This window comes from Pan troglodytes, chromosome 7, assembly GCF_028858775.2.
Source record: "Pan troglodytes isolate AG18354 chromosome 7, NHGRI_mPanTro3-v2.0_pri, whole genome shotgun sequence".
NCBI classification, from domain to species: Eukaryota; Metazoa; Chordata; class Mammalia; order Primates; family Hominidae; genus Pan; species Pan troglodytes.
The window spans coordinates 15,547,692-15,572,349 of NC_072405.2; the positions used below are offsets into that span (position 1 = coordinate 15,547,692).

Consider the following 24,658-nt stretch of genomic DNA (forward strand, 5'->3'; position numbering starts at 1 on the left):
CCTATCCTGAGATCATGCAACTGTCCACTTAATTTTGTTACGGTTTCATTTTGACATTTTACACCTTAATCTATTTTAAATTTATTTTGCTATATATTAAGAGGTAAATATTTTAAAAATTGTTCTTTTCTAAGCAGATGCCAGGTTTTTTTTGAACCATTTATTGAATAATAAATATAGGCCAGGTGTGATGGTTCACTTGTAATCCCAGCACTTTGGGAGTCCAAGGTGGGAGGATTGCTTGAGCCCAGGAGTTTGAGACCAGCCTGGGCAATAAAGCGAGATCCCTGTCTCTACAAAAAAATTTAATAAGCTAGCCGGATGTTGTGCTGTACCTGTATTGACTGTAATGGGGATAGCAGCAGGTTCAAGAGGCCAGAAAAGATCCCTGAGCCAATGAATGAAACATAATGTCCTGGGTGTTGAAATACAGGGAAGAGATTCCAGTGGCAGTGGGCTGGGCAGAACCACCAGTCCCTTGCTGGCGTGGTGGACAGAATTACCACATGGCCCAGTGGCATTAGGATGGGTAGAATAAGCAACTGCTTGCAAAAAGCATGCGGTTAGTACAGCATTTTCACTTGACAGCCTCCCCCAGCAACCTCCACCTGGCAACCTTTAACCCAAAACAAAGGGCCTCAATCCTCTATATGGCCCATGTTCCATTCTTCATGATGGGCTTGGGACTCAGATGTCCCTTGTAGATAATGAATGGATCTCCTGGTTGGCCACTCTTGTATTCCCTAGCTCGGAACTGTGACCACACATTGAGGTGCATCTGCCATACAGGGTCATTCTCAGGGTATGCTCAGGCTAAGTCATTGCTGTCATGTGTCTACTGTATACACAGTGTGGTGGCATGTCTGTAGCCCCAGCTACTAGAGAGGCTGAGGTGGGAGAATCACTTGAGCACTGGAAGTCAGGGTTGCAGTGAGCTCTGATCATGCCACTGCACTCCAGCCTGGGCAATAGAGTAAGACCTGTCTCTTAAATAAAAAAATAAATAAAAATCAACCTTAAAAATGGAGGTAGATTTTCTTTTTTAAAAATTATATTCAAGGGCATTTTGCTGCATTTTCATTTGATGTCCAGTTACTGTGATTCATTCATTGTACTATGTTTAACCTTTTCCTCCCTACTGTGGCCTTAAGAGTAATTTCTACAAGAAATTCTGTGTTGAATTTAAGGAAGCTAGACCAAAAACTATCAGCAGAATTTCGAGAATCCTTGTAGCCTTTTTTCCTTTTTGGCTGCCAAGATTGATGTATATATAGGTACCTATCTATATTTAGCAGTTTTCTTAACCTGTATCTAAGTTCACATAGCAGAAATTTGAATTCTGTCGCTTTGGTAATCGTCTTAGTCTTCACACTGACATACATAAAATAAAGGAATTGTAGTTTGGATATACTGTGTTTTGAGGGATGATCTGCTTATCTTCATGATTTCTGTGGCAGAAAGTTAGTTGATTCCATGTTTTTTTCTTTTTTTGAGATGGAGTCTCACTCTGTCACCCAGGCTGGAGTGCAGTGGTGCAATCTTGGCTCACTGCAAGCTCCGCCTCCCGGGTTCACACCATTCTCCTGCCTCAGCCTCCCAAGTAGCTGGGACTACAGGTGCCCACCACCACGCCTGGCTATTTTTTTATATTTGTAGTAGAGACTGGGTTTCACCGTGTTAGCTGGGATGTTCTCGATCTCCTGACCTCACGATCCGAAAGTGCTGGGCCTCAGCCTCCCAAAGTGCTGGGATCACAGACGTGAGCCACTGCGCCCGGGGATTCCATGTTGTTGCCACTTTTAGTCTCTATTTCTTTCTCTCTGTTTGAACTGTTCTGAACTTTTTTAGGTACTTGAATATAAAGAGTTTCTCACGTCTTGATTTACTGTGCCTTACTCTCTTTGGAACATTTATCCCTATCCTTTTGTCTGGTAAATTGCTTATTCCTTAGATCTTAGCTCAAAATATCACTTTATTAGGGAAGATCTCTATCCCAGACTTGGTTAAGTTTTCTTTGTAACCCTATATTGTAATTATTTGTTAGGGTGATTATTAGTCAGTGTTAAGTCTTGAGAGAGGATAGATTTGTACTGAGTTAATTCATGATATATAGACATATGCTCACACACGTACTCCTGAATTCATTTTTTGTCATGAGTGTTTTCAACCAGGGTCTTTCTGTGTTCACCTTAGAGATTTTGCATATCTGAGATTAATTTGACTTTTACATGGAAGTAAAGTTAGCTATATATGAAATTAAGTATCAGAGTGTCTTTTCTCATAGTTAAGGTTGACTTCAGTCAACTGATTCTTTGTTTTTTGTTTTTAGCTGATATGTTCTCTTTCTGAAAGACTATGGCCTTTGTTGTTGTTAGACTTTGCTACAAAGTGTCCATGCTGTTTGGCACTCCATGAATATATTAATCTGAACTTTTACTTCTTCCTTTAGTTATTAAAAGTATTGTCATTATTTCTACAATATTTCCTCTCTTCCCATCCTCTATCTGTCTTATGTTTTCTCTCATTCTCTTCTGTTTCATGTCACTAGTCTTTCCCTAATTCCTAGTTTCGGGACTATCACTATAGCAGATACGTTTTCTCCATGAAATATAGTAAAACAGAAAACTTTAAAGAACTTTAGAAGATAGACCTGTACGAGAAAGCGAGTAGAATTAGAAAGTCATGTTGAGATGGGGCTGCTGTGCTATATACCCCTCTATAATTTTGAGGCTGCCTCCTGCACATCAGCCAAGATACAGGTGTCATTCGATTTTTAATAGCAAAATTGTGAATTACTGTGTTTACTGGACCTTTAGAGATACTCAAAAGTGTCTGGAACCGCTAGTGTTAAACTAGTGAATGGCAAGTCTGTTGGCCGGGAAAAACCTTTTTTTTAAACTCATAGGTATTACATAAATGTGTCATAGCTGAATTTTGTTTCATTGAAAGCAGTATTTTCATTGTTAAGAATTTTTGTTTTGCTTTTTATTTTGGATGAAAGTGGATTGATAATACTTAAGGTAGGGAAAGTAATATTTATGTTATATGTATGTATATATATAGCAGGCCATTCTCATATTTTAGATTCTAGTTTTTCTTAATGTTTCTAAAGATAATGATGAACAAGTCACATTTGTCACCAAGTGCCTTTTTATCTTTCCCAACTCAGCTTCTCTGATTTCCTTTGTGTCACATATTAAAAGAAAAACCTTAGTCAAATTAAATTTAACAGTTTAATTGAGCAAAGAATGATTGGTGAATCAAGCAGCCTCCAGAGCCAGAATAGGTTCAGAGTAATTCCAGGGCTGCCACATGGTCAGATAACAATTATGGTTAGAAAAAGGAAGTGATGTACAGAAGACAAAACTAAGGTATAGAAAGAGCTTGGTCGGTTACAGCTTATTGTTTGCCTTACTTGAACACAGTTTGAACATTTGGCTGCCTTTAGCTGAATCTTTGTGATTGGTACAAGAGTAGGTTACATTCAGTTTACATATCCAGTTAGATGTATGTATGAAGAAACCTTTAGGCCTAACCTTAAATATGTAAGGAGGCAACTTGAGGCTAAATTAAATTTAACACATAGATATATATGAGAGAGTTCCATGAGTTGTTTTCCTAGACAACCCCAAACTTAGTTTACAGTTACTTTATCTGTTGGGTGTAATGGGATCTTTTTACGCTTAAAAAGCATGGGAGATGTAATATGAATGTTCTCATTTGGTATATAAGTGTAGGTTAAAAGATTAATAGTTCAAGTGATGTACAGTGGTTGTAGTTTTGCTGACAGTCTAATTAGGGGGAAAATGACTTTAAGATGTGATTTTGCTGCCATAGATAAAAACATCAGTTTTAAAATACTCCAAACACCTCAGATTTTTCTCTTTTATTAAATTTCAGAAGTCATAGTTGTCAGTTATATGATTTAATATTGGCCATCGTTCCATGGAAGCTTTAATTTTAGGCGGGATTACAATGCTGAACATAAGTGAATGGAGAATAGATACTAGTGACCTTAAATTTGATATTGAAATATTTTTGAAAGGCCTTAATCAACTCTTTGCTATTAGAATAAGGAAAATTGTTAAATATATTGGGGTTAGGCTATGTGTTAGGAATTTGGGTTTCTTCACTGCCAGCACAACACATAGTATATTTTTAAATTGCTTTGAATATGTAATATAATGTTATTGTTTCTCATGAACTGTTTGGGGAAAGAATGTGCTGAAATTCATACATTATATTACTTGATACAGTTGTTGCAGAAAAGCAGTTCATCGGGGTACACTTCTTGTTGCTACCTGCTTTGCCTGACCCTTCCTCAACTGGCGCCTCTAAGAATAGAGTTGCTTAAGCTAGAAATCTGAGAGCCAGTCATCTTTGCTTTAAAACCTATCCATTTTTCTCTTCTTTGACCCAGCTGTACTGTCACTGTTTTTTTCCAACCCACTATCGGTTCTTGCCCAGACTGCTGCAGAATTTTCTTGACTAGTCCCTCTGATTTTGCTCTTCACTTGTCTGTTTTTCACATAGCTGACAGATGATCCTTTTGAGATTGAAATAGAATCAAGTAATTTCCCTAATAAATGGTTTCCCACATACTTACAATGAAATCCAATCTTCTTACCCTTGACTTACAAAGTTGTGACAAATACTGTTGGTTGTGTACCCCAAATTTATTTTCTTCGAATTCCTCACTAACAGATCTTAGATTTCGTTCAAGGCAGTAGTGTGTCTGGCTATGAAAGACTTGATTTTTTAGCCTTTTTTGTTTTTTTTTGGTAGCTGGACAGATGACACATTTTTGGCCAATGAACTATGTATGAAAGTATCTGGAGATGCCATTTCTTCCTTAATTATAAAAAAGTCAAGAGAGAAAGCTCCCCCGCGCCCCCCTTTACTCACTCTCCCTTCTTGTCTGAGAACCTAGATATGAGGCTTAGAAATACAGCACTCTTGTGACTGTGAGGTAAGAAGCAAGTGGAGATGCTAAGAATGTCAGAGTGGAAAGATTCTAAGGAGCTCCTAATACCGTTGATAAACTGCTATGTGTGCCTGGATTGCCTTTGTGTTGACAAATTGTGTGAGACAAGTGAATCTCTCCATTATCTTTTTATTTTCTTTTGAGACGGAGTCTCGCTGTGTTGCCCAGGCTGGAGTATAGTGGCGCGATCTCGGCTCACTGCAAGCTCCGCCTCCTGGCTTCACGCCGTTCTCCTGCCTCAGCCTCCGGAGTAGCTGGGACTACAGGCGCCCGCCACCACGCCTGGCTAATTTTTTGTATATTTAGTAGAGACGGGTTTCACCATGTTAGCCAGGATGGTCTCGATTTCCTGACCTCGTGATCCGCCTGCTTCGGCCTCCCAAAGTGCTGGGATTACAGGTGTGAGCCACCGCGCCCGGCCGATAATTTTTTAAGAGGAACAAGGTGGGTCAACTCTACCCTACTAGATATCTAGACTTATTCTAAAGTTACACTAACAAATAGACAAACTGACCAACCAAAAAGAAAAGATAAGGAAAAATAAAAATAAAAATTTCAACTCACACCATAGTTACAAGTTAATTAAATATCTAAATGTGAAAGAATTATAATCTAGAAGAAAATGTAGAAACAGTACAGAAATAGGAAAAGTTTCCTTAAATTTTATATATAAAGCACAATCCATGTAGGAAAAGATTAATGTTCAGAATATGTAAAGAACGCCTGCAGAATCATAAGAAAAAGACAAATAGTCCAAAAGAAAATGGCCAAGACAATGAACTGACAAGAGTTGAAATGTGAATGCTTAGTAAACGTAGGAACAGATGCTTATATCAATTTGCATGGATTTAACTATGAGTATTTTAAAACTTCAACTGACTTAAAGCCTAAGGACATTTATTTTCCTGCTTGATAAGAAGTGTAGTGGTAGGAAATTCAAGAGTTGGTTTCAGTTCTGTGAACATAGTAAGGGTTCTATGCCAGCATTTAAAAAAATAATTCTGTTGAATTTTCTAACTGTTGGGAGGAAGGGGGAGAGGAGAAAGGGCACTCTTCCTCCCACACCTTCTGTAGAAGGTGTAGAAGAGAGAAACATATTTCCAGAAGCTTCTAGATTTTCCCATCTGGCCTCATTGCCAGTCACTGGCAGAGCAGAATGAAATTACCTGTTTGGCTTAATTAGGATTCCTCCTCTGGACTGAGGAAGGGATGGCTTTCTCTTAGTATATTATTTCCTGCCCAATTCCCGAGCAAAATTGAGTCTGAGCAAAATTGAGTCTTTCTGTTGGCCAGTGTATTAGTCCATTCTCACACTGCTATAAAGAACTACCTAAGACGGTAATTTATGAATAAAAGAGTTTTAATTGACTCATAGTTCTGCAGGCTGTACAGGAAACATGGGTGGTAGGAGGCCTCAGGATATTTACAATCATGGCAGAAGGCAAAGGGGAGGCAATCATGGTGGGGCAGGAGAGAGACAGCAGAAAGGGGGAGGTGCCACCACCCCCCTCTTTTTTTTTTTTTTTTTTTTGAGATGGAGTCTCGCTCTGTTGCCCAGGCTGGAGTGCAGTGGGGCGATCTTGGCTCACTGCAAGCTCCACCTCCCGGTTGCCACCTACTTTTAAACCTCCAGATGTCATGAGAATTCACTCATGTGACAGCACTAGGGTGATGGTGCAAAACTATGAGAAACCACCCCCGTGACCCAATTACTTCCCACCAGGCCCCTCCTTCAACACATGGGGATTCCAATTCAACATGAGATTTGGGTGGGGACACAGAGCCAAACCATATCAGCCAGAAGAATGGATTATGGTTATCAACCTTCCACTAATATAGATTGAACCATGTGATGTTGACAAAAATAATGTGAATATATGAAATATATTGTAATCACATAGAATATGAAATATGTAATATATAAATAATAACATGAAATGTATAAAATATAAATATAGAAACACAAATGTTTAAAAAACACACATTGAAAAGTATATAATTTGCATGATATAACAAACATTGAATTTATGTAATAGTACCTCTGGGGAAGCAAAGAGGGGACTAGGATTGAGGGTAAGAGTTCAACTGTATTCATATATTTAGTTTTCAACAGTAAAAAAGCAAATATCTGAACTGAAAAAAGTAAATAACAATTCATTTTTTTTTTTTACCTCTTTGTTTGTAAAGCTTTTAAATGTGCACGGAATGGTCACGAGGATTTTGGTTGAAAATGAAAATTGGTAGAGGGCAATTTGGCAACATGTGAAATTTTAAATGTATACCTGTTGATCTAGTACTACTACTTTGAGGCATTTATCTTAAATGAATAGGACAAATGTACAAGGAAATTTATTTTGACTTTTTTTTTAGTAATGGTAAAAATGTTTTTATAATGGCTGTGTTAGTTCGTTCTTGCATTGCTATAAAGAGCTACCTGAGCCTGGGTAATTTATAAAGAAAAGAGGTTTAACTGACTCACAGTTTTGTAGGCTGTACAGGAAGCATGGCTGGGGAGGCCCCAGGAAATTCACAGTCGTGGCGGGAGGTGAAGGGGAAGCAGGCATGTCTTATATGGTCAGGGAAGGAGGAAGAGGAGAGCAGGAGGAGGTGCTACCCACTTTTAAACAACCAGGTCTTGTGAGAACTCACTATTACGAGAACAGCAAGAGGGAAATCTGCCTCCATGATCCAGTCACCTACCACCAGGCCCCTCTTCTAACACTGGGGATCATAATTTGACATGAGATTTGGGTGGGGCCACAAATCCAAACCAAATTTTTTGGTCCCTGGCTCCTCCCAAATCTCATATCCTTCTCACATTTCAAAATACAATCATGCCTTCCCAATATTCCCCAATAGTCTCAACTCATTCCAGCATTAACTCAAAAGTCCAGAGTTCAAAGCAAAGCAAGTCCCTTCTGCCTGTAAAATCAAAGCCAGTTAGTTAGTTACAAGATACAGTGGGCGTACAGGCATTGGCTAAATACTCACATTCCAAAAGAGAGAAATCAACCAAAACAAAGGGCCTGCAGGCTCCATGGACTTCGAAACCCAGCAGGGCAGTTGTTCAATCTTAAAGTTCCAAAATAATCTCCCTTGACTCCACGGCTCACATCCAGGCCACACCAACACAAGGGGTGGGCTCCCAAGGCCTTGGGCGGCTCCACCCCTGTGGCTTTGCAGGAGTCAGCTCCCATGGCTGCTCTCAAGGGCTGGTGCTGATTAGGGAAATGGAAGTTTGCACTCAGGCTTTATTCAGATCCGTAGAGAAGGAGAATAATTCAACCTTCCTGGGTCAGGACAGCACTTATGGCCCAGTGGAAGAGTAGGGCATTGATGGTAGGGGGAAGGAAGTCGAAGTTAGAGAATTAAAGAAAACCTAACATCCGTAAAGTTCTGCAGGTATTTAAAAAACAAAAACAAGAACCCTGGTAAGATGCTGACAGTTTACTTGAGCATGTACCCTATGCTTTTACTAATATAGTTACTAATACAAAATTGATCTTTTCACCTAAAATTATCAGCTTAATTTTTAAGGATATTTTCTACGGAAACCTCATTCTGACTTCGTAATACATATCTGTGGAAATGTGTGCTTTACTTTGGAGACTTTTTCTTAGAGCCTGCTCTTCTGGAATGAATGAATTTCTATAGATAGCATGGAAGACATATCTTGAGATAAATTTCTTTTTTCCCCTTACTCTTTTCCACATGGTTTTTATTTGTTTAACATATGCCCAAAATAAAGGAAGATGTGACTCTTTTACTGTCTTTTATTTTTATTTAAGATGCCATTTTGTAACAGTATTACACAATAATAGTAGAGGTAGTGATACCTAGTTAATAAGACCTAATACAATTTAAAGTGGGAAAGAATCATTAATTAAGATTCTAGCTTGTGAATATAAAAATGTGAATATTTGCGGTTTCCTTTTATAACCCATTGCAATTTAGTTTGTAATTTTACCACTATACTAAAATTAGTTTAATATTACCAATGGCCATTGTTTTCTTCTCCGTTGATCTCATTAAATCCTCATGGTACTGGACTTTGCATAATGTTGTTGTTCCTTGACTTCCACGATGTTGTGCTTTCTTAGTATTTCTTACCTTTCTAAGTGTTTGCCTCATCCTTAGACTGCTTGAGACTCTTTCCGACTCCCCCTAAACCCCCATTTTTGTCTGAAAACTGTGATACTTATAAAATTCTGGTTTTATATTCCCAAGTGCTTGTATTCCCACTCATTTGCCATATTGTTTCCTCAAACTCAGTAAATCCAAGCTTGAATTGTTCCAGTTCACCACCCATTTCATATAGTTTGGCCACTAGCCCCAAGAATACATATTTTGGCATCATCTTTAGTTCTTCCTTTTCAAAATTCCCTTTGACCAAGCGTTCACCATGTATTTCTCATACCCATACATTCATCCCCAATTTCCCTAATACAATGCTGTGTGTTGTGATTTGTCTTAGATTCGGTTATCAGCAGTATTTATTTATTTATTTTTATTTTATTTTATTTTATTGAGGAGTCTCGCACTATTGCCCAGGCTGGAATACAGTGGCGTGGTCTCGGCTCACTGCCATCTCTGCCTCCCAGGTTCAAGCGATTCTCGTGCCTCAGCCTCCCAAGTAGGTGGGATTACAGGCGCCTGCCACCACGCCTGGCTAATTTTTGTTGTTTTATTAGAGACGGGGTATCACCATGTTGGCCAGGCTGGTCTTGAACTTCTGACCTCAGGTGACCCACCCACCTCGGCCTCACACAGTGCTGTGAGGGTGTGAGCCACTGCGCCCGGCTTATCAGCAGTATTTAAATAACCCTTGTTTCTATGAATGTAGTGAAGAGTTTCTATATACAGTTTTCTGTTGTGAAGCATGAGGGGAAAGTGAGTTCCTGGACAAGTCTTGTCATATTTATTTTGTGTTTCTAGCACTGTTGCACAGCACATATTAAGTGTTTAGAAAACGTTTTTTTGAAAGAACAGCCCAAAGACTAAAGGAATAGCTTCCTTAGTTCTGAATTCTGTGAAATGAGTCAGTTTGAATGAAGCTAATGTTTCTTTTGTTTACACAATTTACTATAGAGTGCAGTACTTCAGTTGTTCATACTTGTTGATATTGTTACAGATATTCTAATGGTTCTTTTTACAAAATCAAATATATATACAAGACATTTTTTCGTTTCTTTTTAGGTTTTGGAAGGAAGGATGTTGTAGAACACTTACTACAGATGGGTGCTAATGTCCACGCTCGTGATGATGGAGGTCTCATCCCGCTTCATAATGCCTGTTCTTTTGGCCATGCTGAGGTTGTGAGTCTGTTATTGTGCCAAGGAGCTGATCCAAATGCCAGGGATAACTGGAACTATACACCTCTGCATGAAGCTGCTATTAAAGGGAAAATCGATGTGTGCATTGGTAAGTATCGTTTGACGATATCTAAATTTTAAATAAAGTTTTATTCTTACCTTTTTTGTGGTACAAATAGTGTTTCCTCAAAATAGGTAAGGAAGGGTTTATTGCATCTTGTAGACGCAGTTCTTTTCCATCGAAAGGTAAACAGAGAGATGGTAATCTAAAGTTACTTAGGGGAAGATTCACAGCATTAACTTTCCAAATGCAGTCAAATGCCTACTGATGTGGAACTCAATTTTAATGGATTACTATTGTCAAATTTAGTTAATTTATAGTCTCTTTTAAAGATTGGACATTTTCTATCCTACCATCAACGAGAGCCATTATAAAGTACAAATTCTACTGAGTTGGATGACATTTGAACACTTGAGGTTGATTCAAGGAAACTCATCTAGTATAGTAGTCCCCCCGCTTATATGGGGTTTTGAGTGTTTTGAATACGGTAGTTCAGAACTTAATCGTTTCAATATGTGCCATAGTCTAGAGAAAAAGCAATTTCAAACAAATTGGACTTTTCAATCATTTTAGGTATCTAGATGAAACGAAGCTGTATTCAATCAGCATTTTGTTCTCTCATATATATTCACATTTTGCTTTGCTGTGTACAATTTTTTATTTTGAAATCTAAAAAGCTTCTAGAGGGCAAGTATAATTTCTCTTGAGTGTATCATCTGTTTCTTCATACTTGAGATGATGGATGTTTGTTTAGCCATGGCAGGTTGATTTACGTAATTGTCTTCCCAGATGTCATCCACTTCAGCATAATCAGTTTTTTAATGATGCAACTAAAATATACATGTCATTTTAAAAGATATAGTGGTGGTGCTTAATAATGGTTAAGATTATTCCTCCTTATAGCCATCTATTGCAGCTTCTAATATATTTTTCAATATTCCTCAAATTGTTGCAATGCCTGATATAAAACTATTTTTTAAAAAAATCACATTTTCTGTCATTATCCTTTGCTACTTGAGCATCCACTAACATGACCTTTGGATATCCTGTCCTTTCAGTTTTTTGACATCTTCCAGTTTCAATTGACTCTCCCATTTCCTCCTAAGTCTCTCACTAACATAGCCACATCCTGGACCAAGTCATTACATAAAACTACCTTGAGAAGCTTCAACTTATAACATCCTCTCTCTGACTACAAAGCCTCTTATGTTACTTGCTTTTGTAAATGATAACTGTTATTGAGCTTGGAATGTGTTTCCTACGTAGTCCTCTAGGCTTTCATCTTCTCTGCTGTCACTGCTTCTTGCTTCACCTTGTCACAGCCACTGGATTTTTCTCAGTCATTAGTCAGAATTTTATACTGTTCTCACTTTCTTAAAATATTATCCTTTCCAGGCTTCAGTCTTGTGTTTTCCTGCCTCTACATCTGAAGTTTTCATTTTATCAGTCCTTTGAATATCTTATTGAAATTAGTATTTCTCTCCTCCTCCTCTTAATCCCTCTTTCAAAAGCCCATAATGTAAATGCTCTTTTTATCTAGGTTCTATTGAAATAAAAGACTAGATATGGGGCTTGAATTTTTCATGAGTGGATCCCTGCAGCACTCTACTTCCTCAATTCACAGTAGGCTTTGGCACATATTGTCTTCATTCTGTTTAAGTTCTTGTGCCTTATAAAAGTTGAGGGAAGGGGAAGGGCACCTTTGAAACTATACTCAAAATATAAATGAGGATATAGTTGCTATTAAAGTATGTATCATAGTTATTATGGGAGTCAAAATTGGTTGTAAACCCTGGTATACTTAATTAGCTTGCAGAAACCTCTTAGGAGGTTTATTCTGAGGTTCACTGAAACCTGTAATAGCTTATATATCTTATTTTCTGGAGTTGAATATGGTTAAGGAGTTCTGAGATTTTTCTCTGTAAGGCAGAGTTCTACTTTGGGATAGCTGGATAAAAAAAGTTGGAAGCCTTGTTTTTTTTGTTTGTTTGTTTTCCTTTTGCTGGAGTCTAGTACTTTTTGAGAGATTAGTATACAAAATTGATTTTTAAAAGGTTTTTGCCTAGATGATGAAATACTGGCCTGATTTTTATAAAGATTAATCATATCTCTATATGTGGGGTAGAATAGCAAATACATTTGATATTTTTAAAAAGCTAGAGCCCAGCCAAGCCACATTACCACCAGCTTTCAGGAGACATCAGGGCAGGTTGCTGTAGAGCACATGCTCCAGGCTTATGCCCTGACCCCACCAGTTTCCAGCTGTGTGAGGCCATGGGCCACTTTCTTGGCCTCTGTCTTTCCTTACATGTAAAATGAGAATACTGTTCTTCACAGTGTTCCTGAGAGGATAAGCTAGTACATACAAAATATTTAGAAGAGTACCAGGTACAGTGCACATTCAGTGAATATTAATTGCCATTATTAATTACTGTTATTATTGTTGGTGCTAAAATCTCAGCCTGAATTATGCTCCTGTGTGGTACAGAATTCCCATTTCCTCTGTTTGTCCTTTGTTGACATTTCTTAAAAATGTCCATTTAGGGGCAGGCGCGGTGGCTCACGTCTGTAATCCCAGCACTTTGGGAGGCTGAGATGGGCAGAGCACCAGGTCAGGAGATCGAGACCATCCTGGCTAACACGGTGAAACCCCATCTCTACTAAAAATACAAAAAAATTAGCTGGGTGTGGTGGTGGGCACCTGTTGTCCCAGCTACTTAGGAGGCTGAGGCAGGAGAATGGTGTGAACCCAGGAGGCGGAGCTTGAAGTGAGCTGAGATTGCACCACTGCACTCCAGCCTGGGCAACAGAGTGAGACTCTGTCTCAAAAAAAAAGTCCATTTAGAAATCTTGAACCCATGTGTTTCTTTCATAGATGCTATTTACCATCAAAAAGAAGAAAATTCAAACTGAGATTATTTTAAAAATCAACTTGAAATGCTTGTATAATTAAACAAACTACTTGAGACTATGGTCTTGGGAATGTTGATGATAGTTTTTATACTGTAATGTTGAATTGAATTTACTTTAGAAATCAATACATTTTCTGCCTTTAGAACTTATTTATCTTTGCTTCTCCCTACCCCTCAAATATAGTTTCCAAAACCACTAAATAGCTTTTCTGAATATATGCTATATGATTTTTTTTTTTCCTTTTTTGAGACAGAGTTTTGCTCTGTCACCAGGCTGGAGTGCGGTAGCGCAATCTCTGCTCACTGCAAACTCTGCCTCCTGGGTTCAAGTGATTCTCCTTCCTCAGCCTCCCAAGTAGCTGGGACTGCAGGCGCATGCCACCACGCCCAGCTAATTTTTGTATTTTTATTAGAGACAGGGTTTGACCATGTTGTCCAGGATGCTCTCGATCTCTTGACCTTGTGATCTGCCTGTCTCAGCCTCCCAAAGTCCTGGGATTGTAGGCGTGAGCCACCGCACCCAGCCTGTATGGTTTTTTGAGACTGTTAGTGCTTGAGAATTTCATTTTAAAAGCAAATTATAAGCATACCTTTCATGGAGTCTGATATAAGATCTGGGAGTCGGCGGGTGCAGTGGCTCACTCCTGTAATCCCAGCACTTTGGGAGGCCGAGATGGATGGATCATGAGGTCAGGAGATTGAGACCATCCTGGCTAACACGGTGAAACACCGTCTCTACTAAAAATACAAAAAATTAGCCGGGCATGGTGGCGGGCGCCTGTAGTCCCAGCTACTGGGGAGGCTGAGGCAGGAGAATGGCGTGAACCCGGGAGGGGGAGCTTGTAGTGAGCCGAGATTACACCACTGCACTCCAGTCTGGGCGACAGAGCAAGACTCCGTCTTTTAAAAAAAAAAAAAAAAAAAAAAAAAAATCTGGGAGTCACAATGGACATTTGTGATTTTTTTCATTTTGACTAATTAGTATCCAATTCCTTTTCTGATTTTGGAGATTTTAAACTGTGGGCACTCCTTGCTGAGAGGAATGCGGAAACTGGTAGTGTCAGATCTTCCTTCCTTTTACTTCTTGGCAGTCAGGGATCGTGTTGGTTTGTCCAGTCATGCACTTCATTTTGTAAATGTAGAATTTTGAATACAAAATCTTAGCTATAGTAAGGAATCATTTATAGCAGCAGATTTTTGCTTTAGTGTGGGCAGTGGCCTGGTCATAATGTTTCCTACTAAAAGACCGTTGTGCTTCCTACTCTTAGCTCTACAGCTTCTTATGTGTTTCTAAGGTTGGTCCTCTACTCTCCTGTCATCTCAGTCTAAGATAGACAATGGTTTCTGTTACTTGCAAATTAGTATAATTGATAACAGAGATCTTGAGAAGGTTGCTAAATGGAAGTTGCAGAATGGGGCTTCTAAACTGATAAATCTCTTGAATCTTTATTTAAGTCTCACTGCCCTCACACAGTTTACATGTATACCACACCTCCATTTCTCCTTATTCTCTGCAATTCTCAAGAGTGAAGGAGACAGAGTATGTTCCCTTTGGAGGCCTCTTCCAGGTGCCTCTCATTAGGGAAGAGACAGCTTGCTGGCGTCCACAGCAAATCATTCTAAAGATAACAGAGGTGTATGGTGTTCTAACTTATGTGGGATTGTCACTGTGGAATACCCCAACATCTAGACATGAAGCCCAGCAAACCAAGTGAAAAATAACAGCCCATCTCAGCCAGAAGGGATGATTAAGACAACACTCAGAATACATATCCAGGACTGCTAAAGGAGTCAGGTAAATACCTGAATAAAAAAAAAAAATATCTCCCAGAGAAATTAAAGTATAAAGTGGGGAAGAAATTTCCAGGGGCCAAAACTCAAAACCGAAATAAAAAAAAATCCACCACCTTATTTTTTTTTCAGAGGAAACAATTTAGTAGATGAATTAAAGACCATGTTAGTAGCCTGGAAGCTTACGTGTGAGATATACAGAGAAAAATGTTGAAACATGGAAATCATGAAGAAAAAGGTAAATAAATCTGGGAACATCAACGTTATTTTAAACCTTACACGTGATATGAGTTTCAGAGGCAGGGGAAAAAAGAAAAAAAAGTCTGATGGAAGAGATCAGTAATAATTAAACAAATGATAAGCAAGAAAAACCCGTCTTGAGATTGAAAAGGCTCAAGGAGCTCCATATGAGATTGATGAGAAAAGATAAACTGAGTAAGATGTATATTGCACTTTTCCAGAAAGAAGGAATAAGTTGCCTACAGAGGGAAAAAAATTAGGCAAAGGACTTTTCATTTACAATATTGACAGCTTGAAGACAATGGAATAACCTTCTAAAGCCTGCTGGAAGAAAAGGATTAAGTTGTAATTTCCTTGATAAAGAATAGTTCTGCAGCCTTTTGGGAGTAAGAAAGGCTGAATCAAGCAAGTGACGTTACATTAGAGCGACAAAGCTCCTGCAACTTTCTTTCTATATACTTTCAAACAATTCTTGGTTTAATTTGTCTTATATGCAGAGACTGAGGGGATCCTGACTGAATATCTTTCTTGGGAGCGCAAAATTCAAGCTGCTATTTAAAATCTAACAATTAGGACTTAAAAAAAATAACTGTTTTCTGGCTGAATGGCATTACGTAATAGTGGTTGGAGTCAAAGAGACCTGGTCCTTGAGTGAGTTGTTTACTTCTTTCAGCATTAAAATGGGAATGAGGGTAATAGCTGTATGTCATACAGTTGTTAAGAGGATTAAATGAGATAATATACGTGAAGCACCCTTGTACAATAGCTGTATATTTTATATATAATAATTAGAAAGTACATGCTCATTAGTTGGCACCTGCTTTTATTAACATGAAATAACATGATTAGAAATAGTTTTCTTCTTGTATTACATTATATTGTTCCAGACACTTTTATATTTACTGAAAATGCGAGAAAAAATAGAGATCTGATGGTATTTTTCTAAAAAGTCTCTAAGCAAATTGGCTTCTTAGGGGAAATTAAGCTGACTATATATAAAGATAGTATTATTTAATACCATAATTAACGTTGGTTATCTAAATGAACTAATAAAAGCAATTTGTTGTAATTCCCATTTTTCCCATCCCAATTCAGAACTTCAATTAATTATTTAATATGTAATAGGATTTCTGCTGGGTTTTTTCCCCATTATTTATACTTTAGGGACTCCTTGTTATAAAATTATATTTTATGATTCTGCTGAGAGAGAGCAAAAATAAAATTATGCTTTATCTCTTCTTCCCCCTCCTTTGCCTTAGAAAAGTAGGGGACATACTTTAGCTTGTGATTATTCAACTAGGTAAAACTCAGATTCATTCCATCAAATGTAATATATCAACCCAGATAAGATCTTGGTTCAGAAAAAAATGTTAAAACAGCCAGTATTATAGAATTTATATTTAAATTATACTATAGTCTATATAATTTATATCTAAAACGTGTGTGTGTGTGTGTGTGTGTGTGTGTGTGTGTGAAGTTAGGTGGTAAATAATGCATTTGACTTGTTAAGTTTTGGGCTAATAATATACAGAGTTATCAGCAATAGGGAAGACTGAAGACTTTGCTCCTCTTAGAGTAATTGAGGGCCACCGTGGTCTGCTGCAAAGAACAATGAAATAGGAGTCGGCGTACCTGGAGAGTGCTGTTGGATCTTCCATTAGAAAGAACCATATCAATATAATGTTATACTTTAAAAACTTTCTATAAGAAGTTACATGCTATATGTGGTAGGCAAATAATGGTTGAAAGATGTTCATATATTAATTCCTGGAACCTGGGAATGTTAACTTTACTACATTGCTAACAGAAATTAAGGTTACAGGTGGAATTATGGTTGCTAATCAGTTAATTTGAGATGGGAAGATTATCATGGATTGTCTTGGTGGGCCCAAAGTAATCACCAGATTCCTTAGAAGTAGAAGAGGGAGGCAGAGAGAAAGTCAGATGATATAATTTCAGATGGATTCAAGGCACTATTGCTGGCTTTGAAAAGAGAGAAAGGGTTCCGTAAGCTAAGGAATGGGGGTAGCCCCAAGAAGATGGAAAAGGCAAGGAAGTAGGTTTTCATGAAAGTCACCAGTAAGGAATTCAGCCTTGCCGACACCTTGATTTTTTTTTTTTTTCTTCAAATGGAGTCTCGCTCTGTCGCCCAGGCTGGAGTGCAGTGGCACAGTCTCGGCTCACTGTAAGCTCGGCCTCCTGGGTTCACGCCATTCTCCTGCCTCAGCCTCTTGAGTAGCTGGGACTACAGGCTCTGCCACCACGCCCGGGTAATTTTGTTTTTGTATTTTTAGTAGAAACGGGGTTTCACCATGTTAGCCAGGGTGGTCTCGATCTCCTGATCTTGTGATCCGCCCGCCTCGGCCTCCCAAAGTGCTGGGATTACAGGCGTGAGCCACTGCGCCCGGCCGACACCTTGATTTTAGCCCAATGAGACTTACGTCAGATTTAGGATCTCCAGAACTGTAGGAGAGTAAGTTTGTTGTTGTTATTGTTTTAAACCACTGGATTTGTGATAATTTGTTATGGCAGCAATAGCAAGCATATATTATAAAAACATCTTACAATGGTTTTGCAAAATTTATCTAGGTTGAGCATCTCCTGAAAAGAGTAGTAGAATGTTTTCAATACAATTAAAACTGCTTTCTTGGAAATGCTTAAAGATTTGGTCACTTCGGATAAGTAGCAGTTTTTTATGTTGGCAAATATACAAGAATAATACTTGTAAGTGTCCTTAAAATAATTATAAAAAAGCAGATAATGTAGTGGACTCATATTTGTGCTTAAATGATTGTTTCTGAAGTATTTTGAGATTTGGGGTAAATTATCTTACTAAGAAACTTAAAAAAAATAAATTTTGTGTCAAATTAGGTGTGGAGAGTCCTTGTCCTTATACATTTGTTTAAACTGAACATTTTCTTTGTAATCTTTGTAATCAGGTGCCATATAAAAAATGTTTGAAAAACATGTAACTTGACAACCAAATTGCTTTTTTTTTTTTTTTTTTTTGAGACAGTCTTGCTCTGTCGCCCAGGCTGGAGTACAATGGCGGGATCTTGGCTCACTGCCAGCTCTGCCTCCCAGGTTCACGCCATGCTCTTGCCTCAGCCTCCTGAGTAGCTGGGACTACAGGCGCCCGCCACCACGCCCAGCTAATTTTTTATGTATTTTTAGTAGAGACAGGATTTCACCATGTTAGCCAGGATGGTCTCGTTCTCCTGACCTCGTGATCCGCCCACCTCGGTGTTCCAAAGTGCCGGGATTATAGGCATGGGCCACGGCGCCCGGCCCCAAATTGTTTCTTTTATCTAAAAAGGGGAATTTTATTGTCTGCAGTATGAGGCATGATTAAACATTTTAGGTTGAACTGAAGACTAGGGCCCCAATATTTCTTTCTTTTCTACCTTTTAATTCCTATGACTTTGGGCAGATTATAAGGTCTATGCTTCTGGTGAATCTGTTTCTGAAACAAGTGGCCATTTATAAAGGTTTACTGTATGAAGTGCTTTCAGACTATTCGATCTCTAATGAGCTGTTTGGCCTATGGTTGTTTTAGTGACCAGGAAAACAAAGGAAAAGTGATATTGAAACCCTATAGCCTTATTTCAAATTAGACTAGGAAGAAGCAGCTTATCCAAGTTGAGAGGGATAGGTTAATGGGTTAATCGGAGTGGGGAAAGATGACAACATTCAGCACATCATGGATATTATTGTCATAGATAGTTGAATATATGACAAACTCGATTGGTATGGGAATTTGTCCTCATTAGTGTTTGTGACTGAAAATAGGATTATTTCCCTGCTCCCACTGAACCTATTGACATGAGAAAAATTCTATAGCTATAGAGATTTTGCTCAGTGAGAAGCCTTGAAACCTGTATTAATGAAACAATAATCTGCTTTCACTTGAATAAATGTAATCAGAAAGTAGGATACTAGAAGCAGGACATACATTCTGGGCCAAGGGTAGCAGCAGGATCAGCTTGACTGGGAGGGTCTAGAACCTAGTAGTGGAGTTAGCTAATGAAAGGTATTGTTTATAAACTAGAGGCCTCTTGTAAAGCATCGGATAAATATTTGAAGTTATAGTAAATACTGCATGTAAAGTTGGAGACAGAAACACACCAGTCAGGAAAACCAAGAATTTTGAAGTAAACAACCAAGCCAGCTCCAAGAACTTTAGCAGCAGAGGTATGTCAGCCTTCTCATTAGAATCCTCCCTTAAAGTTGCTGTGAGGTCTTGGCTTCAAGTCCACTCTTGTTGCTAAACCTGAGATGCAAAGAATCTGATGCCCCACTTTGAGTTAGATGTTGACCCTTAATCAGTTAGCTTTAGTCTCAGAGACGTTTCCTAGTGTGGACTTGGCCCCTCGGGCCTCACCACTATACATAGGAATCTACAACTGAGAGTAAATTGATATAGCGGGGCTGGGAGCCATGTGGGTGAGGAAGAGAAGAAAGTAAAAATGAGCTTGATTTTGATTTTGGATCCCTTCGAAAATTGATTACAACACTGTTAATATTCTTTGAACCATCTCATGTCTTCAACGGAGACCTTAATACTCTTTCTGAAAGAAGTCTTCTGATAATATGTTTCTATAGCTGTCCACAAACTCTTCTGAATTAATTCTGTATGCATATACTGCCACCCAACACGTCTCCTCTGTTCATGTGCATGCTCCATTCATTGTCCCATTGAATGTTACGTACAAAATACAAGCTAAGAGATAAGATTGCTAAGAATTTCAGATGGTGACAGCAGAGCATTGGGGCCCTGTGCAACTGCACAGCTTGTGTGTTCGCGAAGCTGCCCATGATTAGATCACACTATGTGCGTGTTTAAAAATGCTCCACATAATTCCAGGTATACTTAAGTAACACCCGGACTCATCTTCAGGGCCCTCCTTGGTCTGGCTCCCGTCTACATCATGGACTTCATCCTCATGTCCCTGTAATTCTCTCCCTTTCTCTCCACCTTCCAGCTACAATGGCCTTTTTGTCTCTCTAATGCACCAAACTTGTTCTGCCTGTGGTACTCTTTCCCCAGATTTTTCACTAATAATGTTAATTCATCTGAGTTGTGCCCTGACAAAGCTGTCATAATTTCTTGCCCTGCCCTGTTTGTTTGATTACTCTTTTATCATGTTTTATTTTACACCATAGCACTTATTACCTGGAGTTATATCCTTATTTAATCATACATTTACTTGTTTGTTTGCCATCTGTGTACTCTTCCCAACTTTGTGCCTTAATATAAACACAGGAACCTACTCTGCCTTACTTTGCACCATATCCCTGGCATAATAAAGCTCTGTGCTTGCTCCGAGTAAAATGCCTACTCTGTGCCAGAACCTCAGTGTGGTTTTAATTGCATTTGCCTGATAAGTAATGATGTTGAGCATCTTTTCATGTGCGTGTTTGCCATTTGTATGTATTCTTTGGGGAAATGTCTATTCCTATCTTTGTCCATTATTAAATTGGCTGTCTTTTCATTATTGAGTTATAATAGATAAAAGTTTCTTACTAGAAAAATGATTTGCAAATACTTTCTTCCATTCTATGTGTTGTCTTTTCACTTTCGTGATATTGTCCTTTGAAGCACAGAAGTTTTACATTTTGGTGATTTCATTAATGGTTAACATTAAAAAGTCTGTTTCTGCTTTCGTTGCTTGTGCTTTGGTATCTTCTCTAAGAATCCATTGTCGAACCCTAGATCATGATTTAACTCTGTTGTCATCTAGGAGTTGTAACTCGAGTGTGTATTTAGGTCTGATGCATTTGGAATTGATGTTTGGAGATGATGTGAGGTGAAGGGTCCAACGTCATGCCTTTGCATGTGGTTATCCAGTTTTCTCATTTAGTTGTTCATAATATTCCTTTATAATCTTTTATTTCTGTAAGCTTAGTAATAATTTACTCCCTTTCATGTATGATTCTAGTTAATAGAGTTGTCTTTTATTTTTTCCCTAGGTCCATTTGGCTAAATGTTTGTGAGTTTATATTGTGTGTGCATATCGGTAGTTTTTTTGTTGTTGTATGGTGTTTCATTGTATGGATGTAGCACAGTTGGTGGTTGTTTCGCTTGTTTGCAGTTTGTAGCTGTTATAACGCTGGATGCATGTCTCAGCGTGGACATGTTTTTTCACTTCTCTTGGATGGATCACTGAGAGTGGGATTGCTGGGTGGAATGCTAAGTGCACATTGGACTGTAAAAGAAGCTGCATTGCCCTAATGGCTGAGCATGTTGAGAATATTTTTATGTACAGTAGTCATTCATGTATTTTTTTGTGAAGTGTCCATATCTTTTGGCCATCTTTGGTTTTATTTTTATTTTTTGCTGTTACTGATTTTTGAGAATTCTTTTTGTGCTGTAACAATGGGTGTTTGTTGGATGTGTGTATTGTGAATGCTATTTCCCAATCTTTGCTTTGCCTTTCGTTTTCTTAATGGTATCTTTATACAGGCAAAGGTTTTTAAGTTTGGTGAAGTCTAATTTATCAGTTAAAATAGCAAAGTATTTGGTGTTTCATCAGTGTTGAAATAATAAGATTTCTGCTTGGCAATTATTCTTAGGTTAAAAGCAGTATATAGAGAAATAACATTATCGTTTTAATTACACTGTGGAAATTCAGGAAAGCAGTTTCCGGTCTGAGGGCTGCTGCTTCAAGTGCTTTCTAACAACTTGCTTAGGATATATTTTTAAAGATTAAAATGAAATAATCAGCTATTTCATGTGAAAAATTGAATATATTATAGGACTCATTTTTAAGATTTAACAGTAAAAGCCAGGTGGACTTTAACTAATTAGAAAATAATTATCTAAAATATGCACAGTTATTTCTGAGATGACATTGTTTGCCTACTGTTGGCAAGTATATTTCCAAAATTTAGGGAAATAGGCTGTTTTTAATAGCTTCTTGCCTGAAATCTTTCCACAAACGAAGACTTATTAATTCCCAATACTTAAATTTTTTTTGGTTTGTGTTTTCCTTTAATGTGTTCTGTTAGCATTGTGAACATTATGTGCTTTTCAAGGATCAAAAGACTCACAGATGTTCTTTTAGCTATTTCTTCATCTTACTGGCTTTAGTAGAATTCTCATACTTTTCATATTCCCAGTATTAGGAGACAGGAAATACAAACAGATTAAAGACTCAAAGACTGGTCTTTATAGTTCTAGTATATTGTAAACTTCCTGTTCTTCTTGGCGTCTAGAAGTAGAGTAGTTCTCTGTGCACTGAGTATGTTTACTTTCTAACACAACCACAGGATGAGGTGCCACATTCTTAAACTGAATCAGGTAAGGTGTGAACTTAAGCATGTACCACGTTCTCTGTGGTAGGAACTAACAATAATCTAGTCCACTTTCATACGTATTCTTATTGTCTATCACTGATGTCTGATTATATTCAAGAAACGTGTGTGAAGTGACAAAGCAGTTCACTGGAAGAAGGCTTGATTCTGTCTTGACTTTTTTTTATATTACTCTGTGTTACATGGATAAGGAAGCTGAGTAATTTTCTACGTCTTGACTAGGTGATATCTTGAGATTCCTTTATTTTAAAGCAATGTGAACTTGCAGTATGTCAGACACTTCAATATTCATATACAAATATAAAACACATTTTATAGTCATATGCAAATTATGTTTAGATTATCTTCCATTTGTCAAGTAACTGCTTATTCTTCATTAGGATGGGCAGTTGAATATTGATTCTGATCATGCATTAACTTTTGGTTATAATGGGTTTTCCACAAAGGATAGTAAAACATTTTTTCTTGTTAACTTACAGATTAAACCCATGAATTGCCCCTCTTGGGAGCTGAGGAGTTGAGGTAGGGAGGGATAAGAAAAAATAAGGTGATGGTGGTAAATTTACAAAAATTGCTGTGGATAGTTGATACGTAATATTGTAAAGGGTTTTCTCTCGAGGCCTCTCAAAGGACGTAGCCAAGCAGTGTCACTAATATTTGTGTCCTATGTGTGAGGCAGATGATTCAGATTACCTACCAGTTTACCAGTGAAGAAGGAGAAAGTTGTTACTTTGCCACAGTCTGTAGAGCTGATAGAAAGTTGTTATAATGAAAATGTTTTCTTGATTGAGAAATGAAGGTTCTGTTCACACAGTGGGCTTCATTTAAGAATACGTCATACATATAAAAGGTTAATTTCATTCTGTAAGTCTGCCAAATTAATTCTTTTAAATTATTTTTAGCTTAGCTTTTAAAACCGTATCATATTTAGCAAACTTAAGGTGGAAAATAATCTTCACCAAACCCCCTTCCCCCCAAACCAAAAAACTAACCTGTCTACAAAAATTTAAACCAAGTGTAACTTACTCCTGAAGTAATACCTCTCTGCTAATTTCCTTGTAACTTCCTTTTGTGTGTCTGCTATTTAGAAAGATATGTTTCCTTTCCTTTTACAAAGTCTTTTAGTTTAAAAAATTATCTGACCACTTTCATGGTTACTTGTCCTTTGATGAAGTTAACATCCTGGAACTTGGAATGGCACGGGATTGGGGATGGGGGAAAGAAATGTGGAATGAGTGTTGAACTGCCTTTGGTACATTCTTATCCCCTGATATTTATTTATTTATTATTATTATTATTATTATTATTTTTTGAGACGGAGTCTCACTCTGTCACCCAGGCTGGAGTGCAATGGCACGATCTCAGCTCACTGGAACCTTTGCCTCCTGGGTTCAAGCAATTCTGCTGCCTCAGCCTCCCGAATAGCTGGGACTGTAGGCACCCGCCACCACGCATGGCTATGTTTTGTATTTTTAGTAGAGATGGGGTTTCGCCATTTTGGCCGGGCTGGTCTCAGACTCCTGACCTCAGGCGATCCACCTGCCTCGGCCTCCCAAAGTGCTAGGATTACAGGCATGAGCCACTGCGCCCGGCTATCTCCTGTTATTTTAAGTATAGTATTTTGAAGGTTAACAACTTTCTGGGTTTTTTCTTCACAGTATTATTAGAAGTGATAGTTGCCCATTAAAGAAAAATGAGAAAATATACTGATGATAACTCTCACACCTTGTTTTTTGTCTATTTAGACTCGCATGGTCCAGTGTGATAGCCACTAAATTAAAATTAATTACAGTTTTAAAAATTAAAAATTTAGTTTCTCAGTTGCACTAGCCATGTTTTAAATGCTTAGTGACTGTATCTGGCTGTTGGTTACCATAATGGAGAGTGTAGACATAGAAATTTTTGTTATCACAGAAAGTTCTGTTGGACAGTGCTGTTAGACCCAGTGAACCTGTGTACACACTCCATTTTACGTAAAATGAGATCATTCCACCATATTATTTATTTATTATTCTACTTTATGTAGTAACATATTTTATTGTCA

The 24,658-nt window shown here is 38.0% G+C and overlaps 1 protein-coding gene across 3 annotated transcripts in view; it reads left to right on the forward strand.

Annotated features, from left to right (window-relative positions):
* Positions 1–24,658, forward strand: part of TNKS (tankyrase) — a 223,546-nt gene that overhangs the window by 13,898 nt on the left and 184,990 nt on the right. For all 3 annotated transcript variants that reach the window (XM_016959067.4, XM_001137443.8, XM_016959068.4), the window contains exon 2: positions 10,181–10,405. In XM_016959067.4, the coding sequence (XP_016814556.1) occupies positions 10,181–10,405 (225 nt within the window). The remainder of the gene's footprint in view (positions 1–10,180; positions 10,406–24,658) is intronic.